Genomic DNA, 21,039 nt, shown 5'->3' with positions numbered 1-21,039 from the left:
CCCATAGGATCAGAAAGAAAATTACTTCTGGATGTTTGTCCCTTTGCGGGCAGGTAGTAACTTTTGATTGCAGTGATTCTGTTCTGTCTCGGTGGGTTCAAGTGGCTCTTACAAGACTTTTCTGGGGACTTAGCCATGTATGGCATTTTCTGAGTCTTAATGCCAGGCCTGTGCCCTCTAGCTTGTCTGGAAAGGTCGTGATCCCACAGTTCACCAGGTGTTTTCTCCATGAACAGCCAGTGAGGGTATGTGGCAAGCCTAGGGCTTACCTTGGGCTCAGTTGAGAGAGCAGTTGCAAGGCTTAACTAAGGGCTCAGCAGTGTGCAGGTGGGTCCCGAGTCTTAATGACAGTCTCTGTGCCCTCTCGATTTCCCTTATAGTCTTTTTTTTAGAGGTAAGAATCAACTCATCTTCTTTACTTGCTCATTATTGGATATTATAAGAATGTAAACACCTGTCTCTATTCATGTTTACAGTGGGTGATTCATTTTACTTTGTCCTTAGGAAGGATAGTTGATTTTTTATAATGTCATGTGCCAGAGAATTAAAAACGAGAATGGGAAACATATAAGTAGGGATGGTATGTTTAATGACTTTCTTATCAAAAGATTTGAATTCTCAGATGTCCTCATTAAATAAATTGCTATATTTAATTCTATACTACACACAATCCATCTCCCTTGAGACATAAAGAAAACAAAATAGTAGGAATGATTCTGCTATTTTGTAATATGTACACATTACCTACAAATAAATGGAATTACCTTTTTCATGCAAACAGTTTATGTCCAATTTTTAATATGCCCCCTAAAATACCCTAGTTTTATAAGCGAAAAATTTGAGAAAACATCAGAATAAATCCAATGAGCAGTCTCTAAAGATATTAAAAATCATAAAAATGTCAGTGGTACAAAGAAAAATACATTCTATTATTATATACATGTAATTATTTTAAGAAAAAAAGGAAAGGAAAGATATTTGACAGTTATATCTTACAAATGGATACATTATCATAACCTAAATAGATTAACACTATGTTTTTCTGTTCCTTTATTGTGACTTGTATGTGTACAATTTCAGGACTGACCACTTGGTATTGAATAATTAATTTGGCCTTTTTTTATGGAGATGATGACTTCTTCCATGCTTGACATTCCTTATTGGCTAGTGTTTTTCTAGAGTTATGGCTCCATAGGATCTTTCTCTTTCATTTTAGTCTATGTATTGTCATCTTATTCATATCTTTGTTTAGGCAGCCATATTTATGAGACTGTATAAGAACATCTCCTCTGACATTTCTTACAGAAAACCCCTTGTTCATCTGTATTTTATAATCTTCTTTCTACTATAGTGATTCCTGAACATTATATGCTCTAACTGTCTTGCAAATGTACCATCTGGGACTAGATACATTAAAGTCATCTGAGATTTTCTATAGTAAAATTTGTCTCTTGAAAGTAGGCATTTTGAGAATAGATACATATGATCTTTGTGTGTGTGTGTGAGAATAAATATTGAGAATACAATTAGGAATTATGGGGTCTTAGTTTAATGTTGATTGTATACTTTTCTTTATGACCCATAACTTCCCTAGACCTATGAACTTTACTAGGTTTCTAGAACCATACCTATTCTTGAAAATAGTTCATTAAGTACAATAATTGGTCATCTAGGTAAAAGGAAGAAAACAGAATGAATAGAAATATTATAAAATATTTTTTTAGATTTTCAGGCATTGTGGACCATATACATAATATTCTTAATACTTAACAAGCAGGTGGATAAATGTGAATTCAAGACTAGTTTAGTTTACATAGTTAAAATTTGTGGCAAAAACAACCAAACAAGTAAAACCCTAATAAAGTGTGGTCTTAAATGGAATGAATATCTTACATTTAAAACCTCAAGTTTTATTACATTTTTCAGTACTGGAAAGAAACACACACACACTCTCTCTCTCTCTCTCTCACACACACACACACACACACACACACACACATAAATATTCTACTCATATTTTTCTATGCTCTTCTCTCATATCTGTGCTAACCCTGGTTCTTCTGATACAGATATGTATCTCTTCTGCCTTCTTAATTGTTTGCTTCATCGATTTCATTCATTCCATGCATATCACTTTACCACTATTCTTATTCGCTATCACTTAACTGACACATAAAATTGTATCCAACACCCATTCTGTCACCGAGTCCCAAAGTGCCCACAGCTAATTCCTGAAGTTTGTGATTTGTTGAGGCAAGTAACTTTTGTTACTTTTTATATTTTTATACCCTAACCTTAGTAAAAGGAGTTTTCAGTAATTTTTGCTTAAAGCACCAAAACTTGTATTCATACTGTGAGTTAATATAAGGAAGAAATATATGTGTAGTTATTTCAGAAATGTGCAGTCTTATAGCTACTGGACTTTAATAAGATGCTTCACCAGCGTTACACTTTAGTGTTATACTGGAGTGGAGAATAATTCTCTAGTGCAAGAATAATATTTATCGACATGGGCCATTTCTATGTATGAAATTTGGTCTTTTTTCTTTCTGTTGCCTTTAATTTAGTTCCTTCTATGCTCCTACAACATAATGATCTTACTGTTGAGGTATTGTTTCTTACAGAATTAACACCATAAATACGGGACCCGAAAATGAAACAGGTCTCCATTAGTATATGTTTTGCAAATGTATTTCAGAAATATAAACATTACAGCATCACAATCTTGTTACAACATACCATATATCTGGTATCTGGCAAACCCAAACTTGATGATAAAAATCATTGACAATTTATGAACTTTCATCAGCCAGTGATATCTCTGTTTTTATGACTCTAGCTCAAATGGCTAACATTTACATGGCAGAAGTATGACAACTGAAAACTGCATTCACAACAGGTCATGCATATCTCTCAGAACTGTAATCTTGCCGTAGTTGTGTTACGTGCAATAACATATTACAAAAGTAATTCAACTTATTTATAAAAATAGAGTCACAAAGCTCATTCCTGTATGCTACCAGAAAAAAAATGAGAATAATTACTCAACTCAATATCTATTTTACAGTGTAATCAATAATCAGTGTTTCATACAATAGTCTATATTATGAATTCTTTTCAGTATATTTCTAACTAAAACAGTAACTGATTTTTTCAATCTACCATATGTCTTATTTTTACATATGTTCTTTGACATTTCTAAGGTTTTTGTTTAATCACTATCTATTTGGATATTATATTAAGGCGCTTGGTTCATCAGTATTTGGATCTACCCAGAGAATGCTGAGCTTGCACACTCTCTTTTTCACTTGGACAAGCTGAGAGACTAGGGCACAAAGCCGGGTAGGTCACAACAGGAATTCTCAGAGGGAAGAACGTGTTGTGTTCTCTGGAAAAGGATCCTTTTGGCCTATAGAATGAGCCTGATCTCTGCCAGTTGGACTGAAGGGCTGTGGGCAGAGGGCTTAGCTCCCAAAATACCTTCACAAGAGCTCCCACACCTGAACAGACTAAGACATCAATGCCATCAGGACTCCCTGTTTACTCACAAAAAGCCAAATACCCAGTAGCAATTTCCTTCCTGAACCACAGGACCTCAGATCCACAGGAGAGACAGGTACCAGTCAATGACAAAAAGAACACCTGTAATCACAGATAACAAGATGGCTAGAGGAAAGTTAAGAAACCTTAGCAATGGAAACCAAGACAACTTGGCAACCTCAGAACCCAACTGTCCCACCACAAAAAGTACAGCATTGCCAAATTCACCAGAAACCAAGACCTAGATTTCAAATCATACTTTATGTTGATGCTGGAGAACATGGAGAAGTACATAAATAACTCCTTTAAACATTTACAAAATAACAAGAAATCATCACTCAAAGAAATACAGGAAACACAACCAAACAGATACAGAAATTTATGAAAAATAAACAATAAAGATAACACAAAGTGAGACAACCCTGGTAATGGAAAACAAACAACCAAAAAAAAAAAAAAAAAAGAAAAACAAAAAAACAAACAAACAAACTGGGAGTCACAGATGCAAACAACATCAACAGACTACCAGAGAGGATCTTAGGGGCTGAAGACAACATAGAATACATAAATAAAACAGAGAAGATGCAAAAACCAAATATCTTGTAAGCAAAAATATTCAGGAGATCTAGGACACATTGAGAAGACCAAACCTTAGGAGAATAGTTGTAGAGGAGGGAGAATATATCAACTAAAAGGCACAGAAATATCATCAGCAAATCATAGAAGAAAACTTCCCTGCTCTTAAGAACAAGATGACCATGAATGTACAGAAAGCCTCCAGCACTCCTAATAAGTTGGATCAGAAAAGAAACTCCTCCTCACACCTAATAGTCAAAAACCAAATATTTGAAATAAATAAATTATCTTAAAAGCTGTAAAGGGAAAAGGACTAGTAAAATATGAAGGCAGGACTATCAGAATTACACCAGACTTCTAAACAGAGACTCTGAATTCTAGAAGACCCTGGACAGACATCATAGACACCCTTAAGAGAACACAAATGCCAGCCCAGGTTACTATACTCAGAAAACGTACAACCACCATAAATAGAGAAACCAAGATATTCCAGTACAAAAGCAAATTTCCACAATATCTCTCTACAAATTCAGCCCATACAAAGGTTGATAAATGGAAAAATCTAACACATAGAAGAAAACTATACAGAAGAAAAAGCAAAAAAAAAAAAAAAAAAAAAAAAATCATGCAAAGAAACCAAAAGAATACAGCACACAATCATAAGTCGACCTCATACAACCAAAATAACAGTAAACAAAAATCACTATTCAATAATTTCTTTTAACATCAATGGACTCAATTCCCCAATAGACTGGATATTTAAACAGAATACAGAATTTTACTGCATACAGAAAAGTCATCTCAGAGATAAAGAGATACTATCTCAGGGTAAAAGGCTGTATGAAAAACCTTCCAAGCCAATGGGCCCAGGAAACAAGCTGGAGTAGATATTCTAATACCAAATAAAATAGATTTCAAACCAAAATTATCAAAAAGAAGATACAGTTTACTCATCAGAGGAAAAATCTATCCAGATGAATTTTCAGTCTTGAACATCTATGCTCCACATACAGGGCTCCGACAATTATAAAAGAAATTTACTAGTGTCCATAGCATATATTACACCACACACAATAATAGTGGCAGATGTCAACACATCACTCTCATCTATGGACAGATAATGGAGACAGATACTGAACAAAGCTAGCAGAGGTTATGAACCATCTGGAATAAACAGACATCTACAGAACAATTAATTCAACTACCTTCACCAAAATTGACCATAGAGTCAGTCACACAACAGGCTGCAACATATATAGAAGCTCAAAATACTCACATGCATCCTATCAGATCACCATGGACTAGATTATTCTTTAACAACAACAAAAATCACAAAAAGCCCACACACATAGAAACTGAGCAATGCTCTGCTCAATGATAAATGTTTAAGATAGAAATAAATAGAGAAACCAAGGATTTCTTTAGAATTTGATAAAAATGAAACCACTATGTACCCAAACTTTTGGGATGCAATGTAAGCAGTACTGAGAAAAAATGTCAGAGCACTGAGTGCCTCCAAAAAATGGAGAGAGCATACACTATCAGCTTGACAGCACAGCTTAAAGACCTAGAACAAAAAGAAGCAAATACATCTAAGAGGAGTTGAACTGCATGAAATAATCAAACTCAGAGCAGAAATCAACCAAATAGAGACAAAAAGAAATATAAAAGGAATGAAGAACACTAAGAGCTGTTTTTGGTTTATTTTATTGTTTTTTTTTTTTGTTTTTTGTTTTTTTTTTTTTTTTTTTTTTTTTGAGAAAATCAACAAGATCGATAAACACTTAGCCAGAATAACTAAGGAGGCAAAATTAACAAATCAGAAATGAAAGGGAAGACATAATTACAGAAACTGAGGAAATTCAAGAAATCATCACATCCTACTGCAAAACCATATACTCAACAATTTGGAAAATCTGGATGAAATGGTTGAATTTCTAGAGAGATTTCAAACACAAAAGTTAAATCGGGATTACATAAACTATGTAAACAAACCAATAACACCTAAAGAAATAGAAGCAATCATCAAAAGCCTCCCAAAGAAAATATAGCCCAGGACCATAGGGGTTTAGTTAAGAATTCTATAAGACTTTTATAGAGGACCTAATACCTATACTTTCTAAATTATTCCAAAAAAAAAAAAAAAAAAAAAAAAAAAAAAAAAAAAAAAAAAAGAGAAGGAACACTACCCAACTCATTTATTCTACGAAGCCACAATTACTTTCATTCCTAAATCACACAAAGACACCATAAGAAAGGAAACTTCAGACCATTTTCTCAAATGAACTTTGATGCAAAAACCCTCAATAAATTTCTTGCAAACCAAATCCAAGAACAAATCCAAACTATCATCCAACATGAGGAAGTAGACATTATCCCATGGATGCAGGGATGGTTCAACATAGAGAAATTCATCATATAAATAAACTTAAAGAAAAAAAAACCGCATAATCTTCTCACTGGATGGTAAGAAAGCATTTGACAAAAACAACACTTCTTAATGATAAATGCTTGGAAAAAGTTAGGAATCCATGGTCCATATCTTAATATAATAAAGTGGAGTAGTAATAAGCTATCAGAAACAATGACTTCATGAAATTCATAGGCAAATGGATAGAACTAGAGACTATCATTCTGAGTGAAGTAACTCAGTCACAAAAGAACACACATGGTTGAGGAACACCGAATGGCCGAGAAACATCTGAGGAAGTGCTCGACATCCTTAGCCATCAGGGAAATGCAAATCAAAACAACCCTGAGATTCCACCTCACACCAGTCAGATTGGCCAAGATCCAAAACTCAGATGACAGCAGATGCTGGCGAGGCTGTGGAGAAAAAGGAACACTTCTCCACTGTTGGTGGGGTTGCAAGCTAATACAACCACTCTGGAAATCTGTCTGGCGATACCTCAGAAAATTGGATATAGTACTATCTGAAGACCCAGCTATTCCACTTCTGGGCATATACCTCAGAGACACTTTAATACACAACAAAGATATATGCACCACAATGTTCATAGCGGCTTTATTTATAATAGCCAGAAGCTGGAAGGAACCCAGATGTCCCTCAGAAGATGAATGGATACAAAAATTGTGGTACATATACACAATGGAATACTACTCAGCCACCAGAAACAATGACTTAACCAAATTCTTAAGAAAATGGCTGCATCTACAGAAGATCATCCTGAGTGAGATAACCCAGTCACAAAAGAAAAGACATAATATGCAGTCACTGATAGTGAGATGCTAACCCCAGAGGCTTGCAGTCCCCCAGAAACAACTCACAGACTGTATGAAGTCCAAGAAATAAAGAAAACAAAAAATATACATATATTTACAAAACAAGAAGACTTTGACTATTTCCATGTTGCGGTTTGTTTTGCATGTACTTTACGCTTATTGTAACTATTAGGTTTTCAATGCATACTTTCAAGCCCTTGAAAAAAATCAAGTACTGACTAAAAAAATATATTCACATGGTTTTATGTAAAAATTATTTTAATGTCTGAAAAAACAGTACTGACAAAAATGTATAATTTTAAGCAAAAAATGTTTAAAATCTGTACATTTATCTTTGTTTTGTAAAATAAAGTCATTTAAAAAAAACAAAAAAAAAATAGAACTGTGAGAGCGGAGCATGGGCCATCTGCTACCCGGAACGGGGGCTCTTAGAGGCTGAGCAACTGGTGAGTGGGAGACTTAGGCTGCAGGGGAGCAGAGAGATCTCTGCAGAGTGCACATGGAAAGTGCACACCCTGCCCTGCCTCGCCTGATCCAGCAACTGGGAACAGAAAATTAGAACTTCTGTTCCCACCCGGAGGCGACTTCAGGACGCAGAGTGGAGCCTGGGCCATCTGCCACCCGGAACGGGAGCTCTTAGAGGCTGAGCAACTGGTGGGTGGGAGACTTGGGCTCCCGGGGAGCAGAGAGATCTCTGCGGAGTGCACATGAAAAGTGCACCCCCTCCCTTGCTCTGCCCTGCCTTGCATGATCCAGTGACTGGGAACAGAAAATTAGAACTTCTGTTTCCACCCGGAGTCACCATCAGGACGCAGAGCGGAGCCCAGCCCATCTGCTACCCGGAACGGCAGCTCGTAAAGGCTGAACAACTGCAACCAGATACAGAACGATGGAACTTCTCCTCACACCCAACTACTCTGAGGCATAAAATAGGCCTCGGCCCATTGGACACCTGGAGCAGTGGAGATCCAGGGACACAGACCAGACACAAGGGAAAGGCAAGAACATATCAGTGACAACAAAATGGCAAGAGGAAAGAGAAAGAGTATATCCCAAGGAAACCAAGACAATCTAGCAACACCAGAACCCAGCTCTCCCATAACAGCAAACATCAGAATTCCAAACACTCCAGAAAAAGAAGACACAGACCTGAAATCATACCTCAAGATGCTGATAGAGATACTTAAACAAGAAAGGGAGGAAAAGCAAAAAGACTCAGAAGCATTTAAAGAAGAAACAAGAAAAACACTCAAAGAATTCAAAGAACTAGAGGAAAAGAGAACCAAAGAAATAAAGAAATGGAAGAGGGAACTTAAAACAGAAATTGACACACAAAAAAAAAAAAAAAAAAACGCTAAAAGAGATAACCCTAGACTCAGAACACCAAAAAAAGAAACCAGGAGTCACAGAAGCAAGAATTTCCAATAGATTACAAGAGATCGAAGAGAGAATCTCGGGGGCAGAAGACAACATTGCAAACATAGACAAAACAGCCAGAGAAGATGCAAAAAACAAAAAGCTCCTAACCCAAAATGTCCAGGAAATCCAAGACACAATGAGAAGACCGAACTTAAGAATAATAGAAATAGAAGAGGGAGAAGAGTATCAACTAAGAGGCTCATAAATATCTTCAACAAAATCATAGAAGAAAACTTCCCTACCCTCAAGAATGAGATGACCACGAGCATAAAAGAAGCCTTCAGAACTCCAAATAGGTTGGACCAGAAAAGAAATACCTCCCAACACATAATAGTAAAAACATCAAGTGCCCAAAGCAAAGAAAGAATACTAAAAGCAGTAAGGGAAAAAGGTCAGGTAACATATAAAGGCAGACCAATCAGACTCACACCCGATTTCTCAACAGAGACTATGAAAGCTAGAAGAGCCTGGACAGACATCATGCACTCCTTAAGAGAGCACAAGTGCCAGCCTAAGCTGCTATACCCAGAAAAATTATCAATCACCATCGATGGAGAGATGAAGATATTTCAAGACAAATCAAAATTCACACAATACCTGACAACAAACCCAGCACTACAATGAATTATAGGTGGAAAACCAAATACAATGAGGGAAAATACAGCCTAGTAAAAACAAAAAAACTCATAAACAAGAAAACTAAAAGAAGAAAAATACACAGACACAACTCAACCCACAAAAGCAATAATGGCAGGAAACAGAAACAACTATTCCTTGATATCTATTAACATAAATGGTCTCAACTCCCCAATAAAGAGACATAGACTATCAGACTGGATACATAAACAAAATCCAGCATTTTGCTGCATACAGGAAACTCATCTCAGAGACAGAGACAGACACTATCTCAGAGTAAAAGGGTGGGAAAAAAACTTCCAAGCAAACAGCTCCAAGAAGCAAGCTGGAGTGGCTATTCTAATATCGAATAAAGTAAATTTACAACCAAAAGTAATCAGAAAAGATAAGGAAGGACACTTTTTACTCATTACTGGGGAAATCTGTTAGGAGGAACTCTCAATTCTTAACATATATGCTCCAAATAAAAAATCACCCACATTCATAAAAGAAACCCTACTAAAGCTCAAAAAATACATTTCACCCCACACAATAATAGTGGGAGACTTTAATACACCACTCTCACCAATGGACAGATCAGGAAAACAGAAACTGAACAAGGATACTGCAAAACTAGCAGAGACTTTGAACCAATTAGAATTAATAGATATATACAGAACATACTATCCTAAAGTAAAAAAATACACCTTCTTCTCACCACCCCATGGCACCTACTTGAAAATTGACCACATAATTTGACACAGAACGAGCCTCCGTCGATATAAAAAGATTGAAATACTCCCATGCATCCTCTCAGATCATCATGGTCTAGGGCTGATCTTTAACAACAACAAAGACAACAAAAAGCCCACATACACATGGAAACTAAACAACGCTCTGTTAAACGATAACAGGGTCAGAGAAGAAATAAAAAAAGAAATTAAGGATTTTCTAGAATACAATGAAAAGGAAAACCCAACATACCCAAACCTATGGGGTGCAATGAAAGCAGTATTGGGAGGAAAACTCATAGCCCTAAGGGCTTCCAAAAAGAAACTGGATAGAGCTCACATCAGCAAGCTGACAGCACAGCTAAAAGCCCTAGAGCAAAAGGAAGCAGATATACTCAAAAAGAGTAGACAGCAAGAAATAATCAAAATTAGGGCAGAAATAGACCAAATAGAAACAAAAAAAACCATTTAAAAAATCAACAAAACCAAGAGTTGGTTCTTTGAGAAAATCAACAAGATTGATAAACCCCTAGCCAGACTAACTAGAGGGCAAAGAGAGAGTATCCAAATTAACAAAATCAGAAAAGAAAGTGGTGACATAACAACTGAAACTGAGGAAATTCAAAAAACCATCATATCCTACTACAAAAACTTATACTCTACAAAATTGGAAAATGTGGAGGAAATGGACGAATTCCTGGACAGATACAAGATCCCAACGTTAAACCAGGACCAAATAAACCATTTAAATAACTCTATAACACCTAAAGAAATAGAAGAAGTCATCAAAAGCATCCCAACCAAAAAAAGCCCAGGTCCAGACTGGTTCAGTGCAGAATTTAATCAGACATTTATTGGGGATATAACACCAATACTCTCCAAAGTATTCCAAAAGATAGAATCAGGTGGAATATTACCCAACTCATTTTTTGAGGCTACAATAACCCTCGTACCTAAACCACACAAAGACCCTACAAGGAAAGAGAACTTCAGACCAATCTCACTTATGAACATTGATGCAAAAATACTCAACAAAATCCTTGCAAACCGAATCCAAGAACACATCAAAATGATCATTCATCATGACCAAGTAGGCTTCATCCCTGGGATGCAGGGATGGTTTAACATAAGGAAATCCATCAACGTAATCCACCATATAAACAAACTCAAAAACCAAAATCACATGGTCATCTCACTAGACGCTGAGAAAGCATTCGACAAAATCCAACACCTCTTTATGTTAAAAGTCCTGGAAAGAACAGGAATCCAAGGTCCATACTTAAACATAATAAAAGCAATACACAGCAAACCAACAGCAAACATCAAGCTTAATGGCGAGAAACTGGAAGCAATCCCACTAAAATCAGGGACTCGACAAGGCTGCCCACTCTCCCCCTACCTATTCAACATAGTACTGGAAGTCCTGGCTGGAGCAATTAGACAGCAAAAAAAGATCAAGGGGATACAAATCAGAAAGGAAGAAATGAAAACATCACTCTTTGCCGATGACATGATTGTGTACTTGAGTGACCCCAAAATTCCACCAGCGAACTCCTACAGTTGATAAACAAGTTCAGCAAAGTGGCTGGATACAAAATCAACTCAAACAAATCAGTACCCTTCCTATAGTCAAAGGACAAACATGTGTAGAAAGAAATTAGGGAAAAGGTACCCTTCACAATCGTCACAGAAACTATGAAATACCTTGTTGTGACTCTAACTAAGCAAGTGAAGGACCTGTATGACACGAACTTCAAACCTCTAAAGAAAGAAATTTAGGAGGATCTCAGAAAATGGAAAGATCTCCCATGCTCATGGATTGGAAAAATCAACATCTTTAAAATGGCCATCCTACCAAAAGCAATCTACAGATTCAATGCAATCCCCATCAAAATTCCAACCCAGTTCTTCATGGAATTGGAAAGATCAATGTGCAATTTCATATGGAATAACAAAAGACCTAGAATAGCGAAATCCATCCTCAACAACAACAACAACAACAAAAAAAAACATCTGCGAGAATCACTATCCCTGACCTCAAGCTATATTACAAGGCAATTGTGTTGAAAACTGCATGGTACTGGTACAGAAATTGACATGTGGATCAATGGAATAGAATAGAAGATCCAGAAATGAGCCCTCATGTATATGGTCACCTGATTTTTGACAAATGAGCAGTAAACATTCAATGGAAAAAGGACAGCCTATTCAACAAATGTTGCTGGTCCAACTGGCACTCAGCATGCAAAAGAATGAAAATAGACCCATTCTTATCTCCTTGTACAAAGCTCAAGTGTAAGTGGATCAAAGATCTCCACATTAAACCAGATACACTGAAACTGTTAGATGAGAAAGTAAAGAAAACCTTAGAACACATAGGCACAGGAGAAAATTTCCTGAACAAAACACCAATGGCTCAAGCTCTAAGGTCAAAGATTAACAAATGGGACTTAATGAGATTGCAAAGTTTCTGTAAGGCTGAGGACATCATCAAGAAAACAAAACGGCAACCAACAGAATGGGAAAAGATCTTTACCAACACCACATCAGATAGAGGCCTAATATCCAAGGTGTACAAGGAAATCAAAAAGCTTGACACCAGAGAATCAAACAACCCTATTAAAAAATGGGGTACAGAGCTAAACAAAATGTTTTCAGTTGAGGAACACTGAATGGCCTAGAAACATCTGAGGAAGTGCTCGACATCCTTAGCCATCAGGGAAATGCAAATCAAAACAACCCTGAGATTCCACCTCACACCAGTCAGATTGGCCAAGATCCAAAACTCAGATGATAGCAGATGCTGGCAAGGCTGCGGAGAAAGAGGAACACTTCTCCACTGTTGGTGGGGTTGCAAGCTATTACAACCAGTCTGGAAATCTGTCTTGTGATACCTCAGAAAATTGGATATAGTAGTACCTGAAGACCCAGCTATTCCACTTCTGGGCATATACCCCAGAGACATTATAATACACAACAAAGATATATGCACCAAAATGTTCATAGCGGCTCTATTTATAATAGCCAGAAGCTGGAAGGAACCCAGATGTCCTTCAGAAGATGAATGGATACAAAAATTCTGGTACATATACACAATGGAATACTACTCAGCCACCAGAAACAATGACTTAACCAAATTCTTAAGAAAATGGCTGCATCTAGAGAATATCATCCTGAGTGAGATAACCCAGTCACAAAAGAACAGACATAATATGCAGTCACTGATAGTGGGATGCTAACCCCAGAGGCTTGCACTCCCCCAGAAACAACTCACAGACTGTATGAAGTCCAAGAAATAAAGAAAACAAAAAATATACATATATTCACAAAACAAGAAGACTTTGACTATTTCCATGTTGCGTTTTGTTTTACATGTACTTTACGCTTATTGTAACTAGTAGGTTTTCAATGCATACTGTCAAGCCCTTGAAAAAAATCAAGTACTGACTAAAAAAATATATTCACATGGTTTTATGTAAAATTTATTTCAATGTCTGAAAAAACAGTACTGACAATAATGTATAATTTTAAGCAAAAAAATAAAAATTCTCCAAAATGTAAACCTAAATGTATTCTATGTGTATTACATCTGGACATTTATTCAGAGGACTCTAACCACATATATCACTGAAATAGTTGGAGATATTTGCAGAACATAGTTTAGACAGCATTTTTCATAATATCAAAGATATGAACCCAACATATATCTCCAAGAAAAGAGTAGACTAAGCTTTAACATCATGTTAAAACTCATTTAGAAATATAAACATTTTCGATATATTTGTGAAGTTCATTCATGTGTATAATGATGGGTAAGCACATGAATCCCTCATTTTCAATTCATTATCACCAATTCTCTTTACATCACTTAAAAAGGATTTGCACAAAATTTCATGAATCTCTGCAAATAGCCCATTGAGTCTTATTAATATTGCCAATATATGCTCAAGATAATGGTTAACCCTAGAGCATGAAAATAATATTAGTGTTCACATGATCTAAAGGGAATGAGTATACCTTCCACAGAATATATAGTGCAACTAATTGCTTAGTGAAACTCATTAGAGAAATACAAATGTCAATTGTTAAAATTACACATTTTGCATAAAAGTCAAATTATATCAATTTCATATTCACATGCTGATCAATTATGTTAGGAAACTATAGAAAGTCTTTTCTTCATGTAATTCAACAATTATGTTTTCATTTGTGTAGGTGGTTAACAAACGGAAATATTTAACAGTCAGTCAAACATTACTATCATATTTCTGCCTGCATTCTTTGGTATGTCATTGTATAAAAACACATGCTGTGACAACTTTTAAAGTTATATGTTCAGAAATAAAGCAACAGTAATGCTATATAAAGTAACATGGACAGAACAAAAATATATACATAGATTCATCATGTTTGTATTAAATTTTGATATTTTATATTCACAAATTTATATAGTCAGTACATGTTTCACTATACATCAGTTATGTGACCCAAAATTGAAGTAACTATATATTAAGGGATTACTCAATAAGGTAACTTATGTAATTTGACTGCAAAGTTTCTGGAGGGCTTTCTTGATATCCTTGTTCCTCAGGCTGTAGATGAAGGGGTTCATCATGGGAACCACCATGGTATACATTACTGAGGCCACCATACTTTCTTTGGAAGAAGTAGAAATAGATGAACTAAGGTACACACCAAGACCTGTTCCATAAAATAAGCAAACAACTGACAGGTGAGATCCACAAGTAGAGATGGCTTTATATTTCCCTAACAATGAAGGGATTTTAACAATGGAGGAAATAACTTTATAGTAGGAATAAAAGATTCCTGAAGCAGGGAGGATACCAAGAATGATACCAAGAAGAAATATGACTATTTTATTGATAGTGGTATCAGAACATGCAAGTTTTAGAAGCTCTGGAACATCACAGAAGAAATTAAGGATTTCTATGTTTGTACAAAATTTTAGTTGTGACACCATCAAGCAGTGTGTCTGTGAATCAATGAGACTGATACAAAGTGACACGATGACCAAACATCTGCAGAGACGAGGATTCAGAATGACTTGGTAGTGTAGAGGGTGACAAATGGCTACCCATCTGTCATAGGCCATCACAGCAAGTAGTAGGCTGTCCATATTTCCAAAAAGGATGAAGAAAGACACCTGAGTTAAACAGGCTCCATAAGTTATGGATTTGCTATGGGTCCGCATGTTTATCAGGATGTTGGGGACGGTGCTGCTGCTGAAGCCCATGTCAGACAATGAAAGACAGTAGAGAAAGAAGTACATAGGGTTGTGGAGGTGAGAATCAGTGCTGATGGCTAAGATGATGAGCACACTTCCAAGTACAGTCAGCAGGTATATGAGTAGAAATAATTCAAATAATATAGGCTGCAGTTCAGGGTCCTCTGGGAGTCCAACGAGAAGGAATTCCACATAATTTGTTAAATTATACTGTTCCATGATGCTAGAAAATCTTTACAAAAAAGAGACTGTTGTAGTGAATTACCCATTATAGAATCAACTAGCTGCATACATGTATTTTTAATCTAGAAGTTCATAAGAAGTTATTCATACACACTAACTTTTAATATTTAACAAAGTTTATTTATTGCAAAAATGGATCATGTGCTAGAATATTTTGTTTTCTGTGTGGTACTTTGTTTGAGCATATAAAACACATAATCCACAATTTATTTATTTATTTAAAAATGCATTGTATGGAATTCTCAAATAGTTAATAAAATATCAATAAAAGAAAATAAATAATATTTGAACTCCAGATCTAATTCCCTAAAAAATAAACTGCTTTCACTTTCAAATATATTTATCTGAAAAAAGCCATTTTGAGGGACCTCAGCACTCAGAAACTCATCTATGATTATTTCTTTTTTTTCTTCTCTTACAACTTTATTTAAAATAGAGGAATACATATACAGATTTTTAAGGCATTATGGCATAACACTATATGAATATTTTTGTCAGTACTTAATTAAGAAGTTTGATAGCCATGCATTGAAATCTTACTAGTTACCACAAGAACAAAGTACATGTAGGACAGAAAGTAACATATAAACAGCTTTCCTGGTGAGTATAGATTAAACATAATAATCTTTGAATAAAAAAAATGCCATCAGGCTATATTCTAAGCTCTTGGTAATCCATAATTTAAATTGAGGTTTGTGGTGTTTACCCTGTCTAATTAATGAAAGAATGTAAATTTAATCCCAACATAAAACAGGTAATGGATGGAGCTTAAAGAGGAAATATGAAGGAACAAACAGGGTAAAGGATAGAAAGAATGGAGATAGGATGAAAGGAGCAAAAATACCCCTAAGGACTAAACTAAAAGAGAAGAGATCAAAGGAGAAAGGAAGTAAAGGGAAGAGAAAGGAAGGTAAATAAGTAAGAAAATGAAATGAAATGAAAATGTGCAGGATAGAACAGGACAGAAAAGAGAATAGAAAAGGGAACTCATGGGACGTTCACCAATTAAGTTAGGTTTTTTGGGTGTTAACATCCTCCAACTCCTCTGGTTTCCTTTTATAATATATTACAACTTCTTCAAAACGTTTTCATTTATTCATTCATGAAGAGAATATCATCCAAGCCTGTACTACATGGTTTGAATTTGTAGACTATAAACTATGAGGTACATAAACTATTTTTTTAAAAAGCTTACCTGTCTTAAGCATTTTAATAAAAATGCAAAACAAACTAAGTCATATACAGTATAACTTTAGTTATAATTCCCAGTTGTGGCAAAATTTTATATCAGCTTCTTAAATGTACTCTATGAGAGAAAATTTATCTACGTCTATCATTTTTTGAAACTCTAGGCAAATCATATTTGAGAAAAATATTTTCAAACAATCCATTTAAAAATTCTTGAAATTTAACCCAGTAATATTTCCCCTAACAAGTAAATCACATGTGTAAAAGAAATGGCTATTTTTCTATTTCCAACAAAAATAGGAAAAATCTAACAAAAGAACCTTATGAAGAATTTATGTGTGTGTATTCATTTTTATTGGTATTTTATTTGCATTTTAAATGTTATTCACTTTTAAAGTTTGCCCTTTACAAAACCCTGTTCCCTTCCCTGCCTCTGTGAGTGTTGCCTCACCTGCCCATCCTGAGAGCCCTATCACGTATATTTAAGCTTTGAAAAGAGCACTAACCTTACTTCCTGAGGTTCATATTCTGAATACACAGGCTTAAACCAGCTGTGGATAATATGCTTAGCAGCTATGGTCACTTTCTTTGTTGCCAGGGATCCCAAGTTTTGTTCCCAGCACCCTGATCAGGTCGTTCACAATAGCCTGTAACTCAAATTCAGGATGAACCTACATTCTATTATGGCTTCCTCAAGTATCTACACACAACAGTTTTGTACACAAAATAAAACGTAGTCAAAAGTTTATTAAAAATTACAGTTAGATTCTTGTTCTATCAATTTTTGTCAGTCAATTAAAATTATGTTCAATATAGTTTCTTTATTTTTTCATTTTCTGATTTTGTAACTTATATACAGCTAGGTGTTAGCTTTTGCACAAATGTGATATAATCAGGTAAGAATATTTTAATTGTACATGAATGCATAATTATTTAAAATCTTAATATGATAAACATTCATTATTTATTATTGACTGTAAAAGTATTGTACACAATTAATTCTGAATGGGTGTTATTAATTGATAAAGTAAAATGGTTAAGGAATATTTTTTGCTTTTTGGTTGATGAACAAAATTTTTCATTATGAAAAATTCAAAGGTATGTATTATACTTTTCACATATTCATTCTCAACTGCCTTCCCTAATCATTACTGTCTACACTTTATGCTGAAGCTAAGCCCACAATCTTCTCAAAGCTAAATACATAATTACTAGAGTAGAATATTTTTTGTTTTTATTATTCCTCTTTACCATTTATCATCTCATCCTGTCTCAGTATCCCAAGACCTTATAATACATAGGCATATGGTAACATACTTAGCTATAATATTTTCTTATTTTTCTGTTTTTCAATATGCTTTTCTAATAGTCACACTACATGTTGGTCTTTTCTCCCTCTTTGTTTCTTTGTTAAGTTCTTTGGCTCCTTCTTCACTTCCTTCATCCGTAATTAGGTTTAGGTAGATTAAGATGCCCTATCTTTGAACATGATAGACATGCTTATTAATTGTGTAGTTCCATCTATGCAATCTCCTGCCCCATCATATTCTGTAAATGCTACATGAGAATTAGTTAAGAAGTAAGGCTGAGTTTGCATGTTATTCTGTTGATGTTACTTTTAAGAATCTGGTAACACGTTTTAGCTATATCTCTAATGGAAGCTTTCAGGATAGTTTTGTTCATTTTTCGTTTGTTTTCATTTTTTTACTGTTTTACTCACATACAACTGACTCATGTGCAGCTTAAAAAGATGAGGCCACACTGAAGCCAAAGCTTTATATTGAAAATTAGCTTCACATTCTTATGACATACTAAGATACTTTCAATTAAACAATATTTCTAAGGACAATATATTTCTTCTAAAATCAACTACTTTAAATTAAACTGAGGAACTCATTGGCAGAGCAAACATTTCAACACTGGTTCAGTCTTTCCCAGTTCCTTTCACATTTCATTGGTACTTGCTGCTTATTTCTAAAAGTTCACTGGTTTGGATATTTATTTTTTATGGTTATCTTTATCTTTATTTATATTACCAGGTACTTGTTATTTTTAATCAATAGCAAATATAATAGAGAGGCATTATTTTTGTTCTCGTTAAAAAAATTCTACTGAACATAGAATCTATAAGAGTTTATGATAATTCTCAAATCAACTAGTAAATGAAGTCAGTAATCCTAAATAATATCATAAATTTCATAACAGTTGTGATAAATTTATTGATGCATTTCTTCTACTGATTACAGCGCAACAAATATAGTTAACTTTCTGGTGCCAACAATATAATAACCCTGTTTTCTTATGTGTCTTGCATAGATTAATACTTACTAGACTGTAAAGTATTTCCACCTGATAAGGACCAGAAGTGATTGATACACTTTTTTACTCTTGCCACATATGTGATGATGGCCCAGGTTCTGTGTTGAGAACTGGTAGAAAAACAGTAAATCATGGCACTTCCTATGTTGCTGATCAGAATGGTAGAAAAAGGAAAAACATTATGAGGTATTCGAGAGAATAAAGTATAAAAGTTAAAGCTGGAAGGGAAAGTGGATATTTATGATATTTTGAGGCTCAATTCACAAAGCTAATAATTATTCTTCTGATGATTCAAACCTCTAAGGATCTCCTAATAGTAACTCAGAAGAGAAAGTGCAAAATTGAATTTACCTAGAAAGGCATAGCCCTTGCTATCTCAGGAAGAAGGCTATGTTCCAGGTTGTAGAGATATTAAAAAACTAATACACATACTTTCAATTGAATGAAGCTATATGAGTTTTGATATATTAAATATTATCAAATGATTATGTAATTTGTAAATAGTTAAATTTTTCATATATATATATATATTGGATATAGCCCTCTATCAGATGTAGGATTGGTTTAGATCTTTTCCCAATCTGTTGGTTGCCGTTTTGTTCTTTTGATAGTCTTTTGTCTTAAAGAAGCTTTGCAATTACATGAGGTTCCAATTGTCAATTCTTGATCATAGAGCATAAGCCATGGGTGTTATATTCAGGAAATTATCCCCTGTGCCTGTGTGTTATAAGCTCTTCCCCCTTTTATGTCCTAATAGTTTCAGTATATTACATTTTATGTGGAGGTTTTTGATCCACTTGGACTTGAGCTTTCTGCAAGTAGATAGGTATGGATCTATTTGCATTCTTCATGCTGACTGCCAGGGAAACCAGCACCATTTGTTAAAGATCCTGTTCTTTTACCATTGAAAATTTTTATCTCCTTTGTAAAAGATCAAGTGATCATATTGTGAGAGTTCATTTCTGGATCTTCAAATTTATTTCATTGATGTACCTGCCTGTGTCTGTACCAATAATATGTAATTTTTATTACATATATTATTTTTATTACAACTAATTTCTAATGCAGCTTGTGGTCAGGAAAGGTGATACCCCAAGTAGTACTCTTATTGTTGAGAATAGTTTTTGCTATTCTGGGTGTTTTTTTTTTTTATTATTCCCAATGAGTTTTTAAATTGTTCTTTCTAACTCTATGAATAATTGTTTTGGAATTTTGATGGGGATTACATTGAATATGTAGATTATTTCAGGTTAGATGGCCCTTTTTAGTATGGTGATCTTTCCAATCTATGGTCATGGGAGATCTTTCTATCTTCTGAGGTCTTACACAATTTCCTTTTTCATGGCAGTGAAGTCCTTGTCATATAGATTTGTCACTTGCTTGGTTGGGTCATACCAAGATATTTAATATTTTTGTGGCTATTGTAAAGGGTTTAGAGTTCCTAATTTTTTTCTCATCTACTTTATTTTTTTAGTGCAACAAGGTTATAGATTTATTCCAGTAAATTTTATATCCAGAAACTTTGCTGAAGTTGTTTGTTAGCTTAAGAAATACTCTGGTTGAAATTTGTGGTCACTTAAGTGTACTATCATATCTACTGCAATTACTAGTGTTTTGATGTCTTCCTTCCCTACTTGTATGACCTTTTTATGCTGTCTGTCTAGAACAATCTAGTACTAATCTGAGTAGGTAGGTAGAGAGTGGACAGCTTCCCCTAGTTCCTGACTTTAGATGGATTGCTTTAAGTTTCTCACAAATTAGTATGATATTGACTATTGGTTTGCTGGATGTTACTTTTACTATGTTTAATTATAGGCCTTGAATTTCTGATCTTTTCAAAACTGTTAACATGAAGGGGAGTTGAATTTTGTCAAATGTTTTCTCAAAATCTAGGCAGATGATCATTCGGATTTCTCTTTG

The 21,039-nt window shown here is 34.8% G+C and overlaps 1 protein-coding gene across 1 annotated transcript; it reads right to left on the bottom strand.

Moving 5' to 3' along the window:
- Window positions 1-14,658: 14,658 nt before the first annotated feature.
- LOC308430796 (olfactory receptor 7E24-like) lies at window positions 14,659-15,588 on the bottom strand (the record flags this gene model as incomplete). The annotated part of the gene is made up of 1 exon (XM_080930083.1): window positions 14,659-15,588. The coding sequence occupies one exon, from the start codon at window positions 15,586-15,588 to the stop codon at window positions 14,659-14,661; it is 930 nt and encodes a 309-aa protein (XP_080786209.1).
- Window positions 15,589-21,039: the final 5,451 nt, after the last annotated feature.

The sequence above is a fragment of the Micromys minutus genome, assembly GCF_963924665.1.
Source record: "Micromys minutus genome assembly, chromosome: 16".
NCBI classification, from domain to species: domain Eukaryota; kingdom Metazoa; phylum Chordata; class Mammalia; order Rodentia; family Muridae; genus Micromys; species Micromys minutus.
Note: the sequence above shows the minus strand (reverse complement) of the source record. Positions and strands in the feature narration are given on the sequence as shown.